Source organism: Tenrec ecaudatus, chromosome X (assembly GCF_050624435.1).
Source record: "Tenrec ecaudatus isolate mTenEca1 chromosome X, mTenEca1.hap1, whole genome shotgun sequence".
NCBI classification, from domain to species: domain Eukaryota; kingdom Metazoa; phylum Chordata; class Mammalia; order Afrosoricida; family Tenrecidae; genus Tenrec; species Tenrec ecaudatus.
Window position 1 is genome coordinate 79,368,640 of NC_134548.1, and position 24,390 is coordinate 79,393,029.

Sequence of the window (24,390 nt, forward strand, 5' to 3'; positions counted from 1 at the left end):
TGGTTAGCCAGCTATTTGAGGTGTGTGAGAGGGAGTGTTCTAGAGCTTACCCAAGTGGAGTGTATTTGAACGTGGTGGCGGTGGGGGTGGGAGGGTATGGAGCCATGCCCCCGGACTTGTGAACCATCTCTGGCACAAAAGGAGTTAATGGCAGGGACCGCGCCCCCCGTGTCCGGGCACGCGCAGCGCGCCCCCTCGGTGCGCGGGCACAGCAGCCAGGCTGCCGGAGAGCAGTTCTCCGGATTCGGGTGCGGATCCCTCGGCCTGGAGGCGATATGGGTGGTCCACAGCCGGGTTCAGTCTCGAAACAGCAACAGCCCGGGGAACAGGTGAGGCCGCCTGCCCCGGTCTCTCATCCTCTAGCTGCCCATACCTTGCCCCCATCCTCTCTCCTTAATCCTGGACTCCTCCGCTCCCCAGCCAGTGCCCTCTATCCCTCCCAGCCGTGTGTATTCTTCATTGCCACTTTTGACCCCACCCCCACCCCCACGTTTACCCCATTCTCTTCCTCTCCGCCTCCTTCCTAAATCCCTTATCCTTATCATCCTCCCGCCTTTGATCCCTCTATTTCCACTATCAGGCCCACATGCTCATCAAAATACCCCTACTGAGTGCCCCCAACCCTATTCCTGAACCTATCCGCACATTGCCAGTGCCCCTCCCCCACAGTGCAGCCCATTCCCCTTCCATCATAGCATCTCACAGCCAGGCTCCCTCCCCCTCTTTCTGCAGCGCCCCCCCCTTTCTCCTGTTCTCCCCCGTTCCAGTGCAGCTCCATCCCCCAGTACCATTGCCAGCCCACGTAGTCCCCAATACTGCAGTTCTCAATACCCATTCCATTCCTGCACAATGACCCTCGCCCAATACCACGCAGGTCCCCAAAGTGCCCCCGAATGCCATTCTCATCCTCAGCACTGCCACCTCCCCTTGTCTTCCCCCAATTGTGAGCTGGACCTCCATTCCGACAGTGGGTCCTAGGGTACAGAGGGCGTTTGGGGGTCGGTCTGTTTGTCTAGGTGTTTACAAGGGAGGGGCTGCAGAGAATTGACTCAAAAGGGAACGGCATTTGACATCAAAGGGTTACTGGAGAGGGTGACATCCTGAAAGGGTTAATTGAATGCATGGGGTAGGGGTGGTGCTGAGGGGGTTAAAGGGAGGGGGGGTAGTTGGCGGTGAATCTGTGTGAATGAGCGGTCTGTGCCCCTGAGTTGCCATGGAGACGGTGAATGGGGGGATTGTGTGAACTCAGCTGCGGACTATTCCCCCCTCACCCCTACACACACACACACACACACACACACACACTCCCTCTTGCCCCACCTCCATACTCCTGCCCCTTTCTTCCTCCACCCCCACCCCCGCCGGGTGCATTCTGGGCAGTGTCTGGGATCTTTTCCCCCATACTTTGCTCTTTATTTCCTCGGAGCCTCCACCCCCTTAGTCACTTTGCCCACCTCCTTCCCGCCTCCTCTCTCTCTCTCTCTCTCTCTCTCTCTCTCTCTCTCTCTCTCTCTCTCTCTCTCTCTCTCTCTCACACACACACACACACACACACACACTCATGCGCGTGCGTGTGCGAGCACGCACGCGCGCGAACACACACATTCTCATTTCCCTCTCCCGGTGGCAGCGGATTGTTGGGCATTCTCAATCTCCCTCCCCCACCCCTTCAGCCAGTTCTTAAAGGAGCAAGCCGGCAATCTTGGATGGCGGGAGAAATGGAGGAAAACTAAATATGTGTGTGCATGTGTGCGTGTGTGTGCCGCGCGCATGCGCCCACACAATTCTGTCCATGTGGAAGCCTGTGTGTGTGTGCCTGTGTATATGTGTTACATGCGCATTACTGACTGTGTGTCTGGGTCCTTACTATTTCTATTTCTGTTCCCACCTATGTGTCGCCATTATGTTGTGTGTCTTGCATATATTTACCTATGTAGTGTATGTGATTATATTTCAGTAAGTGTCTGTGTCTCTCTAAATGGCTCTGTGAGTCAGTGGCTCTGTGAGGCTGTCTCCAAATGTGGGACTCTCCTGAAGATCCCCATGGGTTTCCAATGTATGTCTCTGCAAGTGAGTATCACATTGTGAGTCTGGCTTAGTCTCTCGCTTGCTCTTGGAGTCTTTGTGAGTTTCTTTCTGTGAGCCTCTGAGGATGTGTCTCCCCCACGCCTTGGTTTATTTGACCCCGACTGAACGTCAACAATGCTTAGGGTGCTTACAGTCCTGGCACTGTCGGTTTGAGATCGCCAATAGAAAAGGTTTCAGGATCGGGGAGCTATGAAGACTGAGGGGGAGGTACAGGAAGGGAATGAGGGGCTAAGGACGCTGACTAATGGCTGGCTGCCCTGCTGTGCCTCAGGGTGAGGAGCCTCTCTGTGGGATCCTTTGCCTAGCTGCTACTTTCCATTGCTGTGCCTCATTGTCCCAGAATGAGTTTAAGGATCTTAACCATGCCTGATGTGGAGGTCCCTGTGTGGAGTGTCCAGGTCCCAGGGGCTAGGCAGCTCAGTGTCCGCACAGCATGCAGAGTGACCTAAGCTCCATTTTCAGTTCTCTCCACTCCCTGCCACCACATGCAACTCTGGCTCCAGTTGACCCTAATGAACTCCATTAGCCATGGAGGTGAAGTTGGGGCTGTGGAGTTAGAATGACAAAACCTGGACACTGACAATTCCCTTGGATTTTTCCAACCATGGCCAGGAACATAGACTGGTTCTGACTGGCAGTGGAGATCAGCTCTGATTCCTGGAAGATTGGGTATGTGAAACCTCTCCTAACTAAAGGAATCGCCCAAGCCTAGTAGGGCCCCAAAGATCTACACTGCAGCCCTCCCAGACCCTCTAGGATGACTCATACTTCCCTCTTTCCACAGGCCTGTCTGGCCCTGAGGAAGTTCCCTTTCTGAAGCTGTGGTGCTTGGACGACCTGCTCTCTCCGTTGCTGGGCACCTGTAGGTGTCCCTTGAGAGCTCAGTTTTGAGGTTCAAATCAGTGTGGCCATGAAGGGGCTGTCTGTTGGGCTGGTGCTGTGACCCTGGAGTCGGCCTCTCCTGCCAGTCCCTCTGCCCAGAACATGTGGCTGCAGCTTGGCTCGCCCTTGCTGTCCCTGAGCCCCAAGCCCACTATTGGCCGGAGCCTGTGCCTCATCCTGTGGTTCCTCAGCTTGGTGCTGAGGGCCAGTGCCCAGGCCCCAGCACCCACAGTCAATACTCACTTTGGGAAGCTAAGGGGTGCCCGAGTACCATTACCAAGTGAGATCCTTGGGCCTGTGGACCAATACCTTGGGGTGCCCTACGCAGCTCCCCCAATCGGCGAGAAACGTTTTCTGCCCCCTGAGCCACCCCCATCCTGGTCGGGCATCCGGAACGCCACACACTTTCCCCCAGTGTGCCCCCAGAACATCCACACAGCTGTGCCCGAAGTCATGCTGCCCGTCTGGTTCACTGCCAACTTGGATATCGTTGCTACTTACATCCAGGAGCCCAATGAAGACTGCCTCTACTTGAACGTCTATGTGCCCACGGAGGATGGTGAGTGCTACCACCAGGCACTGTGACCTCCCTGCCTCCCGCCTGCCCTTTGTGTTTGTGGCTTGCATGTGGTTGTGTGCCCTGCAGCATGCATCTGTCTGTGAACAATGCTTATAACCATCACTCTGCTTGGCCTTCCGATCTCCCCTCCCTGTTCTTCCCTCTCCCGGCATTGTCCAAGCTCCCATGTGTAAGTGACACTGTTATCAAGAAAGGCCTGGCCAGGCCCAAGAGCTTTCACAGGTCTAGATCCAGAGGTCTGGATTGGGAGGGTAGGGGCTCCCTGGGGGAGTATGGGTCACTGCTGGCAGCTGCCTGCGGGAGGATGTTGGCTCCACCAGGGCCCCCTGTTGTCATTCCACCTGCTTTGAAAGGTGGTAGGTGTGTGTGGCCAAGGGAGCTGAGGCTGGGGGGTGGGGGTGGCAGGGGAGGGGCAGGAGAAAAGCCTGGCGGGCAATACTTAGGTGCCTCCTCTTTCACTAGCTAAAGCCTCCTCCCATGGGGCTAATACTAAGGTAAGTAATAGAAACAAGGAGATGGTGGGACAGGCTCTCTGCCATGTGCCCAACCTGCAGAGCAGCTCTTGGGGTCTGGGTGTGGGGGAATGCATGCCCCTGGGCAAAGGCCTCCTGTTATTTTTTAGTTTTTTATTCATTTTACAGTAAAGCGGATTTCCAAGGAATGCGCCAGAAAGCCCAACAAGAAAATATGTAGGAAAGGAGGTAGGTAGCGAGCCGGCGGGGAGGGAGAGAGAGAGAGAGGGAGGACTGCTTGCCCACCTGCCCCAACCCAGCCTTCCTTCAGGTAGCCCAGCCTCAGGTGGGGGGCCGTGAGCAGGCATAAGCTCCACCTCGTCCAAGGGCTCTGGCTGCTTTCCAGGGAGGATTTGGTGACCAAAGGCAGGTTCAGGACAGAAGCAGCAACCTAATGCCTTCCAATCTTCCCAGTCCTAAATGTCACCCTAACACGTTTGCCAAAGACAGAGCTAGTGACTTTTTCGGTGACACCTCAGGAGAAATCCCAGGCAGCCAAGATAGAGCCAGCGGCTTCTCCTATTCTAGGTGGGTCGAGCCATAAGATCAGCCCTCCCATAACACTCTCTCAGGGTTGGAAGCCTGAACTCAACTCTCCTATCCTGAAGCTTAGACCAACCATATATGCACAGCTTAGTGCCTACTGCTGCTCCCACCATCTCTGTGGCCAGAGCTTAGCTCAAAGACCCAGGCTACTCTGGTGGCAGGACATGGTTCTGGAAACTACAGACCCTAACAGAGGCGAGAGATGCTGAATTCTAATGGTACCCTCTTGCTGTGCGGACTTTGTTACCCTGGATAATGTTTGAATATTTTGTTTTCTCCAAAGTTCTTTCATACTCGTAAAATCTTCCCCACATCTCTGGAAGCATGTAAGGCAAAAATCAATGTCCAAATTTGACAGACAAGGAAATGGACATAGGGGAGTGACTTGCTATTACTCTAGGCCACATCGCTCGCTGTTCTGTGGCAGAGCTGGGAACAGAACCTTGGTCTCTTGATCCTCCAGGCAGTATTCTTTCCACTGTAGCACACCGGACACAACTCCCATCTGACCATTCCCACCTCCCCAACACAGAAAACAAAAAAGATGAAATGTCGATGTGTTGGGCAGAACTGCAGTCACAGGCTACATGAAAGGAAGAAAATCATTGCCTGCTCCCTGCAGCCCTTCGGAAGGCATGAAGTTCGTTTTCCTTTCAAATCTTAGGACAGGGTTTCTTTAGAGTGGAGTCAGTGGGGACAGGGTGGGATGTCCCCCAGACCTACTGAATATTCTCTGGGGGCACAGCCCGGGAGTTCACACATTGTGCAGGCATCCTCTGTGATTTTGAGTGAGACCCAGGGGTTGGGTTTCACTGCATCCTTACACCCAGCCCAGGACCTCACACTTAGTAGGCCCTCAGTAAATCATGTGTGCACAAAGAAACGTTATGGTGCTGCAGAAAGAGTACAGGTCTGGGAACTGCCGAGCTCAACTGAGTCCCAGCTCTGCTACTAACTCACAGTGAGACCTTAGGCGAGTCCTTTCCTTCAAGAACCTCTGTTTGCACATCTAAAGCTGCCAGGGAGCTATTCTGGCCTTAGCCATGCCTTCAAATTCAAGAAGAGGGTCTCTAAAACCTGCTCTAGTTGACTTACTTGTGGAGGTGAGGGAGAGGGAAAAGATGAAATTATTATTCTTAAGCAGAACGATCCCAGGGTTCCGGTAAGCTTCAGGGCAGTGATAATTTGACTAGTGAGCCTCCAAGGGACCAGACCAACTCACCACCATCGAGTCAATTCTGACTCATTGTGACCCTGTAGGACAGAGGAGAAATGCCCCTTTTAGGCTTCAGATACTTTTTAAGTTTGTACCAGAGTAGACAGCCCCATCTTTTCCCCTATGGAGTGACTTCATCGGCTTGAATGGAGGGCCTTGCTAACTGTTAGCAAGTCAATGCATAACCCACTAAGCCGCCAGGGTTTCTTTCTAGAGTGTCTCCCAAGGCTGTGACTATTTACAGAAGCAGAGCCTCAACGTTCTCCCTCAGTGCAGCTGGTGGAGTCAAACTGCTGACCACAAGGTTGGCAGCCCAATCTATAATACACTCACTCCACCACCAGGGCTCTTGTTGTAGAGAGCCTAGCAAACTAGAAATCCCCATTCACGTACAAGCAGTCCCAATCATGATCTTTGACTGGATCGTGTGTTAGGCACCTTTGGAATGTGGATGGAGGCGGGAGAGGTGGATGAAAGCTGTAGAAATTACTGAAGGCCTCCTCATTATTCTGCAGAAGCTCTTGTTAGGTGCCATCGGGTCAATGTTGGCTCATAGGAGCTCCACAGGGACAACACACCTGCCTCACGGGGTTTCCTGAGCTTCCATCTTGGGAGCACATCTCCAGGTCTTTCTCTGGTGGAGTCACTGGGTGGTTCCAAACCGTCAACCTTTCTGTCAGCAGCTGAGCATGTTGGAGCCACAGGGCTCCTAGCATCTGCTTTCCCGATGCCCCAGAGGCAAGCCAAAGAGTGGCTTCTGGACAGTGTGGGCCGGAGCATTTGGTCATCCAGCAGGTTCAATTTAGTTCCCAGTCCAGAGTTTGTTAGCCATTTGGAACAGAGCTACCAATCTTGCCTCCGGCAGGGCCGGGGCCGAGGGATGGGGGCACACCCAGAGACTGTGGACAGGTTAGGGTTGTGGTATGCATAGATCAGGTGGGTCTGCTCCAGTTGGGGTCCTGCTGCAGCTCAGCATCTGAATAGTGCCGACTGAGCTGGCTGGGGATGAGAGGCACGACAGTAAAGAGCTGCTCAGCAAGTACTAACCGAACTGAGCAACGGCATCCTTTGTGGAAGAGCCTGGACCACGGCAGCAACCCAGAGACACTCCCAGGAGGGAACAAAGGGGCTACAGCCTTAAAATTTGAGCTGATGAGAAGTGAAGGATCTCGTGGGGATGGCCTGCCTCACCCCCACCCTACCCCCATCTGATCAGAAGGAAGGCATGTTTGAGATGGGGCCGTTTCTTTCTGTTTGAAGGCTGCCCACTGGGTGGGTGATGGGTCCCATGTTCCCACAGTGCTTCTAAGGACAATATTGGTAGATGAACAGACAGTAGGCACTACTCAAAAGCCAGAAAACCAGAAGCTTTTTCTACTCCTAGGGCTGGGCTCTGGCCCTAGCTAAAAAAGACACTGAGTAATTAATATGAGGTGGATCCCTGTTTGGATTAATAGCTGTAAGGGAATTCCATCACTGGATTGCAGTTCAGCAGCTTCCTGGCTGAGGGAGGGTAGCTAGTATCTGGCCCCCGAGGGTAAGCCCCGAGCCGCCAGCAGCATTACTTGTTTCTGCATACTGACCAGCATCCAGAAAACGGCTCCTCTCTTTCTCCACAGCCGGTCTCAGCTCCAAGATGCATTTGCAATCTCCTCAGAACAGGGAGGAGAATTGGTGCGAGCTTGCCCCTAAGTCCTCAGTGTCTTCTCTCCTCTAGTCTCTTATTTCCTCTCTTCCCTCCCCTTCCTGCTCCTCCTTTTGTCCCATCTTTTTCCCTTCCCTTTTCCCTTTGCCACCAGGTGGCATGGTGCAGTGGAAAGACCATGAGCTTTGGAGTCACACAGACCTGGGTTTAAATCCCACCTCTGGCACTTCCTAGCTTCGCAAGTTTGAGCAAGTCACTTTACTTCTCTGAACCTCAGTCTCCCCACCAGTGAAACAGGAATAACGAGAGTACCTACCTCATTGGGCTGTAAAAATCAAACGATCCATATTAAATAGAACATCTGGCACCTGGTAAATAATCAGTACATGGTAGGAACTAATACCATTATTCCTATCTCTTTGTTTTTCTCTCTCATTGTCCCCTTTTCCTTTTCTCCTTTCTTCTTTCCCTCCATCCCTCTCTGGTTCTCTCTAAGTTTTAGAGCAATGCCTGCTGCTCTCAGGCCTGGTTCCTGTGGGCAGGAATCTCATTTGCCATTAAGCAGAACAGAGGGCCCCCGTGAGAGATGGACCAAAGGGAAAGCTGCGTCTCCCATCTTCACCTGTGGGAATCAGGGTCAGCTGAGGCCCAACTGGAGCTTGCTCACTGGGCCTGGGTAGTGAGCTCAGGACTGAGGTCCCTGCACATACTAGCAGGCAGGGGCTTGACTGTTGGCAATGCCACCTCTCACTCTCAGTACCACCCTTGCTCTCCAGATCAATTCTTTCTCTCTCTCTCTCTCTCTCTCTCTCTCTCTCTCTCTCTCTCTCTCTCTCTCTCTCTCTCTCTCTCTCTCTCTCTCTCTCTCTCTCTCTCTCTCTCTCTCTCTCTCTCTCTCTCTCTCTCTCTCTCTCTCTCTCTCTCCTACCCAGAATAAATCCTTTCCCTGAGTGAATCTGTGACACTGTAGCCTGGACTACCTCCTTCTACCTCCTTCCTAACTGGGAAGGTTTGGGGGATGCCAAGGTAGTTGGTTGAGATAGGCCATTGGGGACACAGAGGTGGGGCAGGGAGATGCAAGGAGGCCAGCACAGCAGGGGCCTGCAACACCATCATCCTGATGAAGGTCTGGGCCTCAGCCCACCCATTCCCTCAGTTCTTGCCATCCCTCCTGCCTGTCCTGGGCCCAGGTCCAGAACTGGCTTGCTGGGCCACACTGCAGTCATGCTGTTTTTGAATTCTCTCTCTGTTTTGTTCTCTGTTCTGTGCTGTTGTGTCTCCCTGTGTCTGGTCCCCAGGATCCGGCGCTAAGAAACAGGGCGAGGACTTAGCGGATAATGACGGGGATGAAGATGAAGGTATTTGGGGGCTGCAGGGCGTGGCGGCTGGTGCATGGCACAGAGCCCCTCCCCCTCTTGATGGGGAGAAGCCCCATCTGTCTGTCTGTCCGTCCGTTGGTGTGTTTCTGTTCCTGCACAAGGCTGTTGGTCTGCTCACCCATCTTTGGCCTGGTTGGCCACTGGGCATTCCAGGGTGATGGACACTACTGACTGGAGCAGGGGACCACAAGCCGAGCTATGGGGCGGGCAACCTACTCACCCTGGTTCCCCCCCCCGCCCCGTCCTCAATTCTGCAGCTAAAGTGGGCACCACTGGAGACAGCTTCCTCCTCCATCTTTTATAGTTCATAACACCTATTGAACAGCAGAGACAGAGGGAGAAGACTGCGCTGGGGGGAGGACAGGGAAAGGGACAAAGGAAACTAGATGGGGAGATGCCTATATTTCATCTGCGAGACACCTGTGTTTCAAGGGGAGAGCAGCTGTTGGTCCAGCAGGGACCCAGCAGGATGTTGAAGTGCATGGCACGGTGACTGTCAAAGGGGCTGGCTGGAATAGGACCAACCTAGAACCTCCCCAGCCTTCTCCCAGAAAGAGGGAGGTGGTCTCAGAGTCGTGGGTTGTGATTGGTTCAGCATTGGCTGTGCACTAAATGCCAAACTGAGGCCAGGGTCCCACGTTAGGTGGCGTAAGATTCCTGGGGATCACTGGGTCAGCCCTCCTCCTTGGAAAACAGGAAAACAGGTTCCGTGTGCTTCTCAGCAGAGAGCATTCCCTTCAACCTTCGTGTTCTGCCCTTCCCTTCTGCCCCAGAAAGGGCCAGACAGCTCAGGCGGGCCCACTGGTAACTGATAGGGTTGTGCTAAAGTGGCAGAGGGTTGGTTCCAAGTCACAAAGTGAAGGATTTCAGGGAAAGGTGATCTGGCCTTCTCTTGATTGTCCAGCCCCAATGCCATGCTACTTGGGCTTCAGATCAGTTGTTTGATGGTCCCTTGTTAAATGGCCTCTGGAGAGACTCCATCTTCATCTTCATGCTAACTGGGAAGCCTCTCATTCCTAGTTCTGCCTCTATCGACATCCCAGTCCTCCATTTTTCCAGTTAAATCTTCCTAAGGCCCCGGGAGAACAGAGTAAATGGGCACATGGCTGAGAGAGTATGTCACTGAGGTATCTTCCCGCCCCACCTCTGCCATTGACTCCCATTTCCCCCACATCCTTCCTTCCATGTTCTCTCCCTGTGCCACTCCTTACGCCCACCCCTCTTGTCTCTGCACCGGAATCCAGCTGCTTCCAATGGCCGTATTTCCATGTAACTGGTCTAGTCTTGGGGGGGTTCAGTACTCCCTAGCCGCTGCTCTCTAAAGCCATGTCAGGTCCCAGGACTCCTGGCTGCCCAGGGCAGGGACTCACACACTTGATCCAAATAAGGAATCCACCTTCCTTTTCCTGCTGCCCCCTACCCCTAGGGCTGATCTGTGGCCCACCTAAGCCTAGCTGATCAGACTGCCTGGCTGCCTCCCGCTGGGAAGCACCTGAAACCAAAGTCTTTAAAAACACCCTTGAAGTCCAACTGTCTTTGGCTGATTCTTGAGCTTCAGGCTGAGTAGCCTCGTGAGTCCTGCCCTTACGGAAGGCAGTCGTGTCCTGATACCTGGGATAGCTTTGCTTCCTACACCCTCCCCCGTCCCTGCCCCAGACCCAGGACTGCGAAGGCACCCTACCCAGCCTATGTCTCCCCCATTCTTCTTACAGATATCCGGGACAGTGGCGCTAAGCCTGTCATGGTCTACATTCATGGTGGCTCTTACATGGAAGGGACAGGCAACATGATTGATGGCAGTGTCCTCGCCAGTTATGGCAACGTCATCGTCATCACCCTCAACTATCGAGTTGGGGTGCTAGGTATGGTTCTCTGCCAAGTGCTTTAGAAGGGGAACAGAAGAAGACTGGGGCGTTAAGAACAAGTAGCCTTGGTTTTCTAGCTGGTGCTACTTTGGCCAAGTGTTGTTATCTAATGGCCTCTACCCAAGTGCTGGTAGTTTCCCCATACTCACAGGGCCTTTTGTGGAACGTTTAGACACCATTGAGGATTCGGTTCACATTTGACACCTTCTCTTAGGTCCCAAGTCGAGTCTCTGCTTCCCAGGTTTTGCTTGGCTAAGTTTTGTAGGGTCCTGATCTCACCCTTATGCACTCACCCTCAAATATAGATCCATAAACATACACACATGCATAATCCTATACATTCCTTCCTCCAAATCTCTATTCTAACATTACAGCGACACCCACATATATAGCATATATCCACATTCACACTTTCCTCTACCCTCATATGTCTTCCCAACACAGACTCACATCCTGTGCATCCACAGGCAGACACACAAACTCCACAAATGCACACCTACACATGTACACCTTACATAAAAAATCCTTCTACCCACCCACAGACAAATACACACACAAATGCACGTATCTCTTTAAACATTCCCACCTCTACATTCACTCCCCACACTCACATACTGCACACATACACATATATGTCCCTCACTTTCCCAATATGCACACAAACCCTGTATTTTCATGCCTATACATACCTGCATGTCCATACCTCCCAACTCCATGCATGCATAAATACTACTCCCATACCTGAACACACACATACCATACCCCACATTCCTGCTTTCACATCAACACATACATCCATAAACTACATAAACTCCCCACATGTACACGTACCATAAATACACACTTTCCCCATCTATACATCCCACATACACACCCAGTACGGACACTTAGACATTTTTCCCACCACTATATGTTGTTGTTGTTGTTGTAAAGTGCCACTGAGTCCGTTTCAACTCATAGCAGCTGAGCGTATAGAGAGAAAACTTCTGTTCAGTCCTTCCCCATCTTGCCAACATCCACATGCACATCTGTGCCTACACAAACTTCTACCCACCCTCAATTTAACTCTTCTACACGCCACACTGAAATACCCACATATGCACACATGCATACACCTGTGCCTCCTCCACACATATAACCCCATACATTCCCATTCTGTTACACATATACATTCCTACACATACACACCCAACCTCTTACACCCTGATATGTCCGAACCTACACACCTTGGTTGTTCACATGCTGTCTGTCAGTGGGTTAGGCTGCCCCTCTACCCTGTACCTTCCTTGATATTGAGGTCTTAAAGAAAATGGTTACCTCAGCAGTACAACCAACTGTACAGGGCCTTCCTCACTTTGACATGCTCACTCAAGCCTTATGTGCAGCCCCATCAAGAGGCCAACTTCTTGCTTGGAGGGTTGGTGTGCCCTGGGTTCCAGTGGAAGACTAGGCTGCTTGTTATAGCTGTAGGCCTGGGTGTTGAACTAGCAGTTAGGCGTGGCTTAGTCCATGGCCCATTGGACCTTATTTTAGTTTGTGGTTGAGTATAGTACTCTTCCAGTTCCAATCCCAAATGCCCTGGTGTTGCATTTCACTTTGGCCTGTGATTGTATGCTGACTGGCAATTTCCCCTTTACTGCACTATAAACCTTTCATACGATGTGGAATGGGAAGATAACTGTTTTTGGTTTAGACTGGAGAAATTATATTCCCTGAAAAAAGTTGAGCCCATGTCCCCTTAGGTGGTACCTGGCATACCAGACATAGAGCTCACTGGCCATCTGCCTAGTCTCTCCAACAACCTCACAGACTTTGTATTTCATGGTTCTGTGTTGCTCCTCTCTTGTCCCATCGTTTCAGACATCATGGCAAGGCTCTCATAAGTTATACTGTCCTGTTGAGAATTTGATGGTAAAGGAGGTGCCATAATGATGTTTGCAGCCTGTACACTTGGACCCCACAGCTGCCTAAAGAGTTATCGGTACACAAACATAATCACACACATACATAAGCATACATATGCAGTAGTTGGAAATCAAAAGTAGTTTAGCTACTTGATTATCTCAGTGAGAGTGACTGAAAATGTTCCACTCAGATGCTTTTTCAACTTATAAATGCAAAGTTCATTGAAGTTTATTGACAAGTACAGAAAATACTCCCAATATATTTCAGTTCCCTGTTATAGGAGTAACCAGGAATGAAGGAGAAGAGAGAATGTGGAAGAGAGGAGAGGACACGAGAGAGAAGAAAGCAAGGAGGAGAGAAAAGGGAAGGGATGAAGGGAGGCAGCGAGAGCAACACAAGGAAAGGAAGCAGAGAAGGCCTAAGAGGGACGCCGGGGGTTGGAAGTGTCAGTTGGGAGCTGTAGGCTATACAGAAAGCTGTTGCTGGTAAGCACCAGCTCTGACGGCCTGGTTCACAAAGTTCATAATCCTTCAACTGCTCTACTCCTGCTCCATCGGCAGTTCTTGACCTTTTGGGAGCCATGACCCCCTTTGAAATGACAACAAAAACTCTGGACTCTCCCCACCCCCCAAAATGTACATACACACACATAAAAACTTATAAAGATAATTTCATGGACTCCCACCCCCTGAAGCTCATTCATAAGACTCAAGTTCGATCCCGTCATTTTGCAATTATTTTACCCCACTGACACCATTTTACAGCCTCCTCTCATTTGGATAACCAGAGCAGCACATCCCTGGGCTTATGTGATTAATAGTCAAAGCAAGGTTACCCAAACCATAGAAGTCAAACCCTGAGATGGGTCAGAAGTTCCCCTTTCCTTCCTGGGCACCCGTCACTTCCTGCTCTGGAACACAAACATGATAAATAAACCACTGATTGGATTCCGGGTACTAGATGTAGAACATAGGTGTGTCCCTAACACTTGGGGATTTGGCTGGATTCCTGGAGGCTTTGTTGTTCCGTTTGCCAAGCATTCAAGAACAGGGGCCAGTCCAGAGCCCAGACAGACGGTTCACTCTAAGGTGCTTCTGTAGACATCTAGAGTGATTCACACATGCTGTGTGATTGCCATATGCTAGTCCAAGGCGGGAGATGCCCCTACTGGGTTTGGAGCCAAGCAAAAAAAGTGACCCCAGCAGGACATAGGGTGGCACTGAGGAGTGAGGGCTCAAAAATGGAAAACCTGGTCAACATCAAGCCTCGCGTGATACAAACATCGGATTTTGATACCATCTGCCTGGTGCCCTATCTTCTGTTGACAAACCATTTACCATATATCGCAGTATGATCTTAGGCCCAAGAAGCCTGGCTCAGAGTTATATTGACAGTTTATAGAGTTTGATATGTCACCCATCTCTTGTGGTTTCTGTGGATGGCTGTGTTGGCGGGGGGGGGGGGGCGGGGACTAGCAGGGAGTGCTCTCTCAGACTTCCAGCGTCTGTGTGCTTGTAGTTGTTTGTGTTTGTTGTATCAAGTGCCCTACCTGTTTGATGTAATACTTCGAGTCGGATTCTTGTAGTAGGGATGGGTGACATGGTATCATCCATGTGCTTCAGTACTCTTTATTCCAAGGTTAATGGGGTTCCAGGCAGCAGACGATAATTAAATCTGCCACCCAGCCCTTTTAAGCCTTTGTTTCACCCCATAAATCAGTACAAGTTGGACAAAATTTCGCTTATCACATCCTAATGCAGGCTGTTCCTGGGTATTAGATAAACTTCGCTGAGTGATGCCATGACAAAGACCAAAGCCACGTCTGCTCTCACTTAAGTGAGATATGGGGCAAAGAAAGAGTAGGAAAGGGAGGACAGGTGGGCTAAGGGAGGCACATAGTGCTCTTTGCTCACGAGTCTCAAGGCTTAGACAGCTAGGTTAACTCTTGGTCAGCATAGCTTTTCAGACTTACAGGAGCAATTTGTGAATGTGCCAGGCAAAAGGGCAGCTGGTACCCTTGTCTAGAGGAACATAGGACTTCTCCATGCATCCTCTTTTAAGCCTCCTCTAATTTCTTCTCATTTCCTCATCTGGAACCTGGGCCTAATGAGGGCTTGTGGCTAGATTCTGGGAGGAATAACCAAGTAATTTGCACACTTGATTGTACCAAAGGTACATTAAATAACACACTTGAAGAGAGTGATATGCACTCTTTTGCAGAAGTTAGATACGGAAAGACTCAAGAAAGACAGTGTGAAGTCTTGTCTATTTGAAATCACTTTTTGCCCGTGGCCTGCCAACAACGTCAAAGCATTTTCTTTGAGCTGCGGGAGCTTCCTCAAACATGGCCTCACATAAAGTTGATTCTCGGTCCTGCGAGTGAGCTTTGACCGTCAAAAAATACTGATCCAGGTGTGAATGTCCAATGTGTAGGTGCATGACAATTACCCACCTGGAAAGAACCCTTCACAAAGTTTAGGGCAAGAGAAGATGGAGCCTTCCAAGAAGGCCAAGGGGAAGGAAAGACAAAATAAGATAGCAGGATCCGTGGAAAATGGAAATGGGGGTGGGGTATAGGACATCTCTGTGGAATAGCCAACAGGTGGGTGGGAAGATAGTCTCCATGGTAACAAGTCTGCACAGCTGCAAATCCCAGCAGGTGGGTGGGAAGGTAGTCTCCATGGTGACATGTCTCCTCAGCAGCAAATCCCAGTGGGTGGGCAGGAAGACTTGTTTCTGTGGTAACACACTGCACTGACTTCCCCATTTCTCCATCAGACCAAAGAGATGCACTAATCCAGTGGTTTCCCAACTTTAGCAAGCATCAAAATCACCTGGAAGACTTATAATAAACAGATTGCTGGGCCCCACAGCTAGAACTTCTGGTGCATTTGTTCTGGGAAGAATGGGAGCGAAGACCTGACCGGAGAATGAGGGGAAGGGGCTGATCCAAGGCCCTGTAAAGAGGTTGCGATACATTAATTTGTACAGGCATTGTGAAGAGACCTTAAGGTTTGTTGCCCCCTTTTTTGGGGGGGTGGTCTTTACTTCCTTGAGAGAAGAAAGGAGAAAGATAAGTAAATGGATCTACGATGTGCTGAGCACATTATGCACATGACCTCGTGTCCATTTTAACCTTGTCACAACCCTGTGAGACATTTTTATCTTTTGACAACAGCGAGAGTAGGACCCTGAGATTTGAAATGATCTTCCCAAGCTTCAGAAGTTAAATGGCTACTAAGTGATAGAACCAGGATTCAGTCGCAGAACTGTGACTGCAAGGACCTTGCTCTTTCCAGTCCTACGCCAGGAAATGTCTGGATAGCTCACCAGGGCAAAGGATGCTGAGTTCTGGCCGTTAGCAGTTTCTACCGTTTGCGTGTCCCGCTTTGATCGGGACATTCCTCTTTCCAAACTGGATAATGGGTGTAGGGCAGGGAGCCAATCATTTCTGTATTGATGCTGGAAAAGGAAGAATGGTTACCAGGGTTGAAAGAGGGACACTGCACATCCCTCTTCTGTCCTGACCTTCCCCCACTTCTACCTCCCATCCTCTCCCATGTCCTTGATCTCTCTGCCTTCACTGTCTTCATGCACTTTGTTGAATCCAGGTTTCCTGAGCACTGGAGATCAAGCTGCCAAAGGCAACTATGGGCTCCTTGACCAAATCCAGGCCCTTCGCTGGGTGAGTGAGAATATTGCCTTCTTTGGTGGAGATCCCCGCCGTATTACTGTCTTCGGCTCTGGCATTGGGGCGTCCTGTGTCAGCCTCCTCACACTATCACATCACTCTGAGGGTGAGTAGCTCGTGGAGCAAAACCTGCACTAGAAAACGACTGGCCCACTCTGACCCTCAGACCCTCCAGGCTTCAGAATACCCAGCTCCGTGCCCCAGGGTTACCCAGTGGGGTCAGTCTGCCTCTTCCACCAGCTCAGTGTCCCTCGGGGGTGCGGGGGGGGGGGAAGTGAAAGGGAAATGTTCCTCTAGGGAAAGAAAACTCCAAATATGAGAGAGACATGGAGGTAACCTCATTCACACCTTGAGAAAATGAGACCCCTTGGGGAGTCTTATTTGGAAGACTGGGAGTAGCCAACATTATTTGGGAGTACAGGCCTCGAGTGGAAATTAGTTCCTAGTTGTAAGAAACTGAATCTCTGTTTTTCTCTCTGAAGAACAAGTCTATATAAAAGAAGAGACATGCTGGCGGGAGGGACAAGAGGCGTCTGATGTGAGAATCACTAATCAGTGAAGTAGGTTTCTTCTGAGGGACTGTGATCAATTATCAGACCCCAGATCACCTGAAGGTGTACCCCACCTAAGGGAGACTCTCATTTGTAGATTCTCTCCTTGTGGTGGGTCCCCTGCCAATTTATGCTAAATCAACACACACACACACACACACACATCCTTTTTTTTTTTTCAAAAAAAAATGTTCTCTCCACCTTTGAATGACAGAGAACATGCCATCTCTGAGAAGCAAAGCTGAGCTTCTTACAAAGAAAAGATCTTCCTGTAATCGGTTCCTACCTGTCTTTGAAATAAGGGAGTGTGTGAGCAAGGACAGGGTTTTATTTGTTTGTTTGGTTTTCATTGAAATCGCCCCCAGGCACAGGTGGTAGTCTCACCGGAAGACTTCAGTCTCTTTGAAGAGGACCTGTTTCTCTGAGACAAAGCTCACATGCTCTGACTTAGTAATGTTTGTCTCGGTCCCTCCAAGGAGCCCCCTTGGCAAAGAAGCCTGAAACAGCAGTTGGAGTGGGCTCCCCTCTGCTTGCAAAACCCAATCAACCAAAGCCACTGCCTTCGGGTCACTGCTGACTCAGAGCGACCCCACGTGGGCCTCCGAGACTGTCCCTGTTTATGGAGGTAGAAAGCCCAGTCTCTCTGCCACGGAGCTGCTGGTGATTCCAAATCGCCCACGTGCTGTTGGGATCGCAGCCCAATGCATAACCACTACACCACCAGGGCTCCTTGTACTTGGCAAAGGAGGGGGAGATGACCGGAATGATGCTATACTCTCCAGAGGAGCTAGTAGCCCTGGAGGCCTGACTTCTTTAAAGATTTGTTCTCTGTGTTTGTCTGTAATTGACTCATGGAGAATAAGCTTTAGAAAAATGGGGCTCTCTCTTGAAGTAGTAATCGATAGTACTCCCCCTCTCTTTCATCCCATGCAAACTTAGAGAAATGAAATGTTAGGGCCACTGAAAGAATTCTTTTTGTTTTTCTTTGCTGCCAAGAGGGGAAGAATCACCTTCTTTTTGAGCTGGAAGACAGGCTCCCTCTTGGCTAGAGGAAGATTTTGATCTGAACCACCCTTAGCCTCAGTAAAAAGAATCTCTTCTTGTGGAGACAACAGATTGGAAGGGCACATTCATTTCCTGGAGACTTTCCGACCCCCCAAGGCCTTTGCCCTGGGGAATCCTTCACCAAAATCCCAGAATGTGAGGCTCTCTCCTGACTGCATTTCTCATCTCTCATGAAAAAGACTCCTTTGTGGTGTACGTGGCAGCTCCCTGGTGGTGTGCTGGCACAGAGCTGGACCCAGCTGGGCAGGAAGGAAGAGGGGAAGACACCGAAAGATAAAGAGAGGGAGCATAAGGAAGCTGATCTCTGGGATCCAAAAGGTTAATTCTTCCTGACATTTTCTTAACCCCCAAGCTACCAACCAACTAAAACACGGAAGCAGTGGAAGAACCAGGCAGGGGACCAATCAGCGAAGGGGCACAACAGCCCCTCCCCTTGTCCTAATCCATCATTCCCAGTCAAAACAGTTGTTCCTTCTTCTGAGCCCAGTTAAACCAGAGGGCAGCCTTGGTATCAAAGGCATGAGAAGTTTTATTTGTTCCCCAGGGTTAGGCAAGGGAGGCCGAGGCTAAGGGGGGGCACAACACATTTGACCCGGTGCTGCCTGTCTCCTGTAGGGCTTTTCCAGAGGGCCATCATCCAAAGTGGTTCTGCTCTGTCCAGCTGGGCTGTGAACTACCAACCAGTGAAGTACACCAGCCTGCTGGCAGACAAAGTGGGCTGTAACGTGCTAGACACCGTGGATATGGTGGACTGTCTTCGACAAAAAAGTGCCAAGGAGCTGGTAGAGCAGGACATACAGCCGGCCCGCTACCACGTGGCCTTTGGCCCTGTGATTGATGGTGATGTCATTCCTGATGACCCTGAGATCCTCATGGAACAGGGCGAGTTCCTCAACTATGACATCATGCTAGGTGTCAACCAGGGTGAGGGTCTCAAGTTTGTGGAAGGGGTGGTGGACCCTGAGGATGGTGTCTCTGGCACTGACTTTGACTATTCAGTCTCCAACTTTGTGGACAATCTGTATGGCTATCCTGAGGGTAAGGACACCCTGCGGGAGACCATCAAGTTCATGTACACAGACTGGGCAGACCGCGACAACCCTGAGACCCGCCGTAAGACACTGGTGGCACTCTTCACTGACCACCAGTGGGTGGAGCCCTCAGTAGTGACCGCGGATCTTCATGCCCGCTATGGCTCACCAACCTACTTCTATGCCTTCTACCATCACTGCCAGAGCCTCATGAAGCCTGCTTGGTCAGATGCAGCTCATGGGGATGAAGTACCCTATGTTTTTGGGGTCCCTATGGTAGGCCCCACTGACCTCTTTCCCTGCAACTTCTCCAAGAATGACGTTATGCTCAGTGCTGTGGTCATGACCTACTGGACCAACTTTGCCAAGACTGGGTAAGGAGATACGGGGGTTCTTCTTCTTTGGGACCCCAGAATGCCCTCTACTCCTCTATCCAAACCTATTCCATTATCTCTCTTCCTCAGATCATCCCCAAATATTGCTTGGTAACCCTTTCACCACCCCCCCATTTCTTACCTTTCACCACTCCAAGTTTTTCATGCCATTTTCCTTCCCTCAGAGATTGTGTTGAGGCTCTGAACATGGTTAACTTTGGGACTGAGCGGCAGTGAAGATTACTGACAGGACTGTGATATTTAAGGTTAGACGATCAGAGGCCACATGGAATGGGAGGAAAGTACGGCCAGAAAGAACCTTGAAAGGGTCCTTGGGGAGACGGGGTAGCTGAAAAGATTGACAGATGCTCAGTGGCATGGGAGAAGCCAAAGCATGCTTTTGGTGGATGACCATGAGGAAGGACGAGATAGTGTTCATGATCCCACGGGGAATAAGAGTTCAAGCCCTGTGGAAGAAAAAGGTATGGGCAGAAGGAGGGAGGGCCCTCGCGAAAGACGGAAATGATGGCAAGTTTTTGACGGGGTAAGAGGTTTGGGGTGGGCGTTGAGAAAAAGAATGCTGGGTCCTTTTGTCATTCAGGTAGAGTGGTGACCCCAGATTTCCATGTGGTATTTCAGGGATCCTAACAAGCCGGTCCCCCAGGATACCAAGTTCATTCACACCAAGGCCAATCGCTTTGAAGAAGTGGCTTGGTCCAAATACAATCCCCGAGACCAGCTCTACCTTCACATCGGGCTGAAACCAAGGGTCCGCGACCATTACCGGGCCACTAAGGTAGCCTTTTGGAAACACCTGGTGCCCCATCTATACAACCTGCATGACATGTTCCACTACACGTCCACAACCACCAAAGTGCCGCCCCCGGATACCACCCACAGCTCCCACATTACCCGCAGGCCCAATGGCAAGACCTGGAGCACCAAGCGGCCAGCCATCTCACCTGCCTACAGCAATGAGAATGCCCAAGGGTCCTGGAACGGGGACCAGGATGCAGGGCCCCTCCTGGTGGAGAACCCTCGTGACTACTCTACGGAATTAAGTGTCACCATTGCTGTGGGTGCCTCCCTTCTCTTCCTTAATGTTCTGGCCTTCGCTGCCCTCTACTACCGTAAGGACAAACGGCGCCAGGAACCCCTTCGACAGCCTAGCCCTCAAAGGGGTGCTGGAGGCCCTGAGTTGGGAGCTGCTCCCGAGGAGGAGCTGGCAGCATTACAGCTGGGCCCCACCCATCATGAGTGTGAGGCAGGTCCCCCCCACGACACACTGCGTCGCACTGCGCTGCCTGACTACACCCTGACGCTGCGGCGCTCCCCTGACGACATCCCACTCGTGACCCCCAACACCATCACTATGATTCCCAACTCCCTGGTAGGGCTGCAGACGTTGCACCCCTACAACACCTTTGCCGCAGGGTTCAACAGTACTGGGCTGCCCCACTCACACTCCACTACCCGAGTATAGCTCCAGCCTGGAGCACCACTCATCTCTCCGCTCCCCCTCTCCCAAATACACACACACACACACACACACACGTGTGCAAGCCCGCACCCACACCCTACAGCAAATCCACCTGCACAACCAGATGTGGACATGCACCTGCATGTACAAAAACCTGAGCAAGCCCTTCAAATGAGGACTCAAAATAGTCCTTCGTCAACTGAGGCCTCATGGACCCACAGCTGAGCCTGACAACAGCCGCCCCTCGGGGCCTGAAAGCAGCAGCTGGACACCCCCTTGGTGCTCGCCTCCGGCCTCTCGGAGCTGTCCACCACCCACGCCAGACCTGGGAGCTTTATCGAGCGGAGTAGCTCTTCCTCCCCAAGACTTGGTCTTTAACTGGGTCTTGTTTGGTTTCGTTTTGTTTTATTTTGGAACAAATGCTTCTCCAGCTCATGAGCGCAAGGAGGCTCCGGGACCCTCGGTGTTCACACAGTCAGACCAAGGAGCAGGCCCCTCAAGAAAGAAACGAGTGAGCGCGACCATGGAACGGAAGGAAGGAGGGGCCAACGATGGGGCGGAAGGGCCATAGGAGAGCGCTCGCCAACCAGCTGTATCCCTTTGAAGGGCTGTAGAAATGGCAGGGTGAACTGCTTCCCAGAAAGGCCAGCAGGATTGTCCTGGCTAGATCAAGAGACCCTACATTTGGTCAACATAGTTCTGGGGAGGTCCTTAGGCCCCTGGGTTCTGCCTTTGGGGTCATGCTATCAAAAATTCACCCCATTTTCTTTATAGTCGCTTTTGTGTCTGTCATTTCTCTTTCAAAAAGGCAGTATTTTTTGTTGTTGGCTTTTTTTTTTTTATGAAAAGTTCTTAAAACACTAACGGAAACCCATGGAGTTTGTCCTTTGTAAAAATTTTAAACACCGTGTCTTGATATAAAAATAAAAAATCCAGTTAGCACTCCCAACCTGCCTCCCTTGCACAGAGATCCATGGAGTGTCACTGTGGGCTAGAAATCAGGCACTTTCTCTCTCTCTGTCTCTCTCTCTTTCTCTCTCGCTAATATAAGTCTGGGCTTCACTCTACTGGCACCGTGCTCAAAAGCCTCCCCCAAACTTAAGATACTGACTCTCTCCCTTCCACCCAGTTCCATGCTCTGGGTTCGTGCAGCTGAAGCCTCCTTCTCAACACTTCAGGTCTCCTGATGAAACAACAAAAATTAGACTTCCTCCTCTGCTGCCACTGCTGCTGCATCTTCTGTCATCACCACTACCCTACCTCATCCCAGACTGGAGAGTGGGAGGTGGTTTGACCTTTAACATGCTGAAATTCTTTATTGCATATGAATCAAGTACAGCATCAGACATGTGGACTTGGGGGACTGACCAAGAAGAGGCACTCTCCTTCTGCAGGGATACTTATTTCCTGTTATGTAAATTTATGACTGGGAAAGTATTTGAGGCCATAGGAGCAATTTCGCTCCAGAATAGTGATCAGTGGCTCCCAGTGCCAACCCTGAGGGATGAATTCAATGGGGCCCCATAAGGTCAGCATTACAGTATTTCTTGTGTTTCTCAGTGATCTGAGGGATTGGAGTAGGAGTCTGCTTATCAAGTATAACACTTAGGCAGGGTTGCTGAGCCTCAGAAATCAGGAATAGAATGCTTCAACATGACAACATGACCCTGACAAAATGAGGCCGATGACCCATCACAACCAGAATGCTGTTCAGAGGAGACTAACAAAAGGTAGTATGTACAAAACCCAAACACCAGAACTAAATATACCAATTTTGTACATGGATACAAGAGAGATGTGAAATTATTGACCTGACACAAATACAGTTTTAAAGCATTTTTCAAAGGACTGAGGGAAGGGTGTCAGGGAGAGGTCACAAGTTGAATGAATACATAGAGTTCAACTGGTTTTCTTTTGGTCTCTTCTGCCTCCTGTTCTCCCCTTACCTTCCTTCCTTTCTCACCTCCCTCCCACCTGTCTTTTCTTTTTTTCATTCCAAAGGAACATGGATACTGACACACGGTAACAAAAACATGACTTGGAGTAGCTTGGGAATAATCAGAATCTGAGTTTTATAGAACTAACCTCAGAGTCATCTAGCCCAACCCCCCATTTTTAATAGTTGGCGATATGGGCCCAGAAAAGGCCAGCATCATAGTGTCAGAAACAGACCTAGAAGACAATCCAGTGACATACAATCCTCCCCACAGTCCAACTTAACTTTCCCCAGTCTACCTACCATTACCTGGGCCCTGGAAAGTATTAGTGGGTCTACCCTTGAGCAACACACTTTCAGCGTATGTGGAACAACTCCCAAGGGTTTGGAAAAGAGCAAAAGCAATGTGCAAAGGGCTAGGATATTTTTGTTTTATTTAGAAATCAGCAAGCCATTGAGATAGAATTCAATTATGGTACATGTATTATGTAACGAGTATATTGTTATCATCGTCAAAATTTTAACTCCAAAATAAGAAGGAACCTGAGGACTTACTCCCGTGTCTTCGGAGAATGGGCGAGGTAAGGGAAATTGTTAGACACATGGAAAAACTGTTACGGGCATGGACACTGAATAGGTCCTCAACAGCTGTCGAATGGAATGAATGATCACTAAGGAAGGTACTAGGATTCATCATCTTTCTGAAAGCAAAGATGGATTCCATGACCTTCTGAGGTCTACCCAGAGGCTTTGGTGTTTTGATTCTTTGTTCCATGTTACATATTACCAAATGTTGCCTCCGTGTGTGTGTGTGTGTGTGTGTGTGTGTGTGTGTGTGTGTGTTGGCACGCACATGTGTGCCACCAAATTAAACGGTTCTCTATTTGGGGGAAATTTAGACACTGCCTGTTCTCTAAGAACTCAAGGTGCTATATAGCAAAACCAGCTCCAATCTTACTTGGGAGCTCTTGGTAAAAGATTATCCTTGGTCTTCAGAACTTTGGAAAATCTGAATGGAAGAGGTGACCTCCAAGACAAGCAGTGCTGTTCCCACGTAGCTTGAGTGCTCTCAGCCCTCTGTCTGGCTGCCAGCCCTGAACCCAGCTAAAAAGTTCAACTTCGAAGAGAGGAGGCTGGGGATGCACTTGGATGTTATTTCACATTGCAAAAGTCATCAGTGCCTGACCTGAGTTCAGTCTCTATCCCTACCTTTGGCTGATTTCTATTTTAGTCCTTTGGGGAGCTGGACCCAGCTATCTTGAGGTCTCAATTTGTGGTTTGTGCACGAAGGGCCAGAGGCTAGTCACTGCATCCAGAGGTTGGTTGCTATGGAAATGTCCACAGGAAGCAAGAGTGGTTACTAGGCCTATAGACCTGGCCTTGTACTATATATACTCCGAGGAATAGAAGACACACACTGGGGAGCATACAGTTCAGAAGACAAAAATTAACAATGATTAAATGAAATGTATAATCTAGTATGTGACTTCAATTCCATGGTAACGGTTAAAGGAGCTGGAAAATTGCGAGAAAGTTTGTGGTGGGGTTGGTGTATGAGAGTGCGTGGGTCGAGTAATGGGCATTCCAGGTTGGGAGAAAAGCCTCGGCCAGAGCATGGAGATGAACAGACCGCAGTCAGGTGGG

The 24,390-nt window shown here is 50.4% G+C and overlaps 1 protein-coding gene across 3 annotated transcripts; it reads left to right on the forward strand.

Annotated features, from left to right (window-relative positions):
* The first annotated feature begins 184 nt into the window (after positions 1-184).
* Positions 185-23,338, forward strand: NLGN3 (neuroligin 3). Of its 3 annotated transcripts, none has more exons than XM_075538788.1 (7): positions 185-329; positions 2,873-3,529; positions 8,768-8,827; positions 10,561-10,710; positions 16,230-16,415; positions 18,541-19,330; positions 19,970-23,338. In XM_075538788.1, the coding sequence occupies exons 2-7, from the start codon at positions 3,073-3,075 to the stop codon at positions 20,811-20,813; spliced, it is 2,487 nt and encodes an 828-aa protein (XP_075394903.1). In that variant the 5' UTR covers positions 185-329; positions 2,873-3,072; the 3' UTR covers positions 20,814-23,338. The 3 variants fall into 3 exon arrangements, with proteins under 3 accessions (XP_075394903.1, XP_075394905.1, XP_075394904.1); XM_075538789.1 differs by lacking the exon at positions 185-329 and adding an exon at positions 1,526-2,757; XM_075538790.1 differs by lacking the exon at positions 8,768-8,827 and having other exon boundaries at positions 19,970-23,337.
* Positions 23,339-24,390: the final 1,052 nt, after the last annotated feature.

Coding starts and splice junctions, on each gene's coding strand:
- NLGN3 (XM_075538788.1), top strand. CDS start 3,073: ATGTGGCTGCAGCTTGGCTCGCCCTTGCTGTCCCTGAGCCCCAAGCCC. Junction 8,828..10,560: donor TGACGGGGATGAAGATGAAG/GTATTTGGGGGC, acceptor TTCTTCTTACAG/ATATCCGGGACAGTGGCGCT. Junction 10,711..16,229: donor CTATCGAGTTGGGGTGCTAG/GTATGGTTCTCT, acceptor TGTTGAATCCAG/GTTTCCTGAGCACTGGAGAT.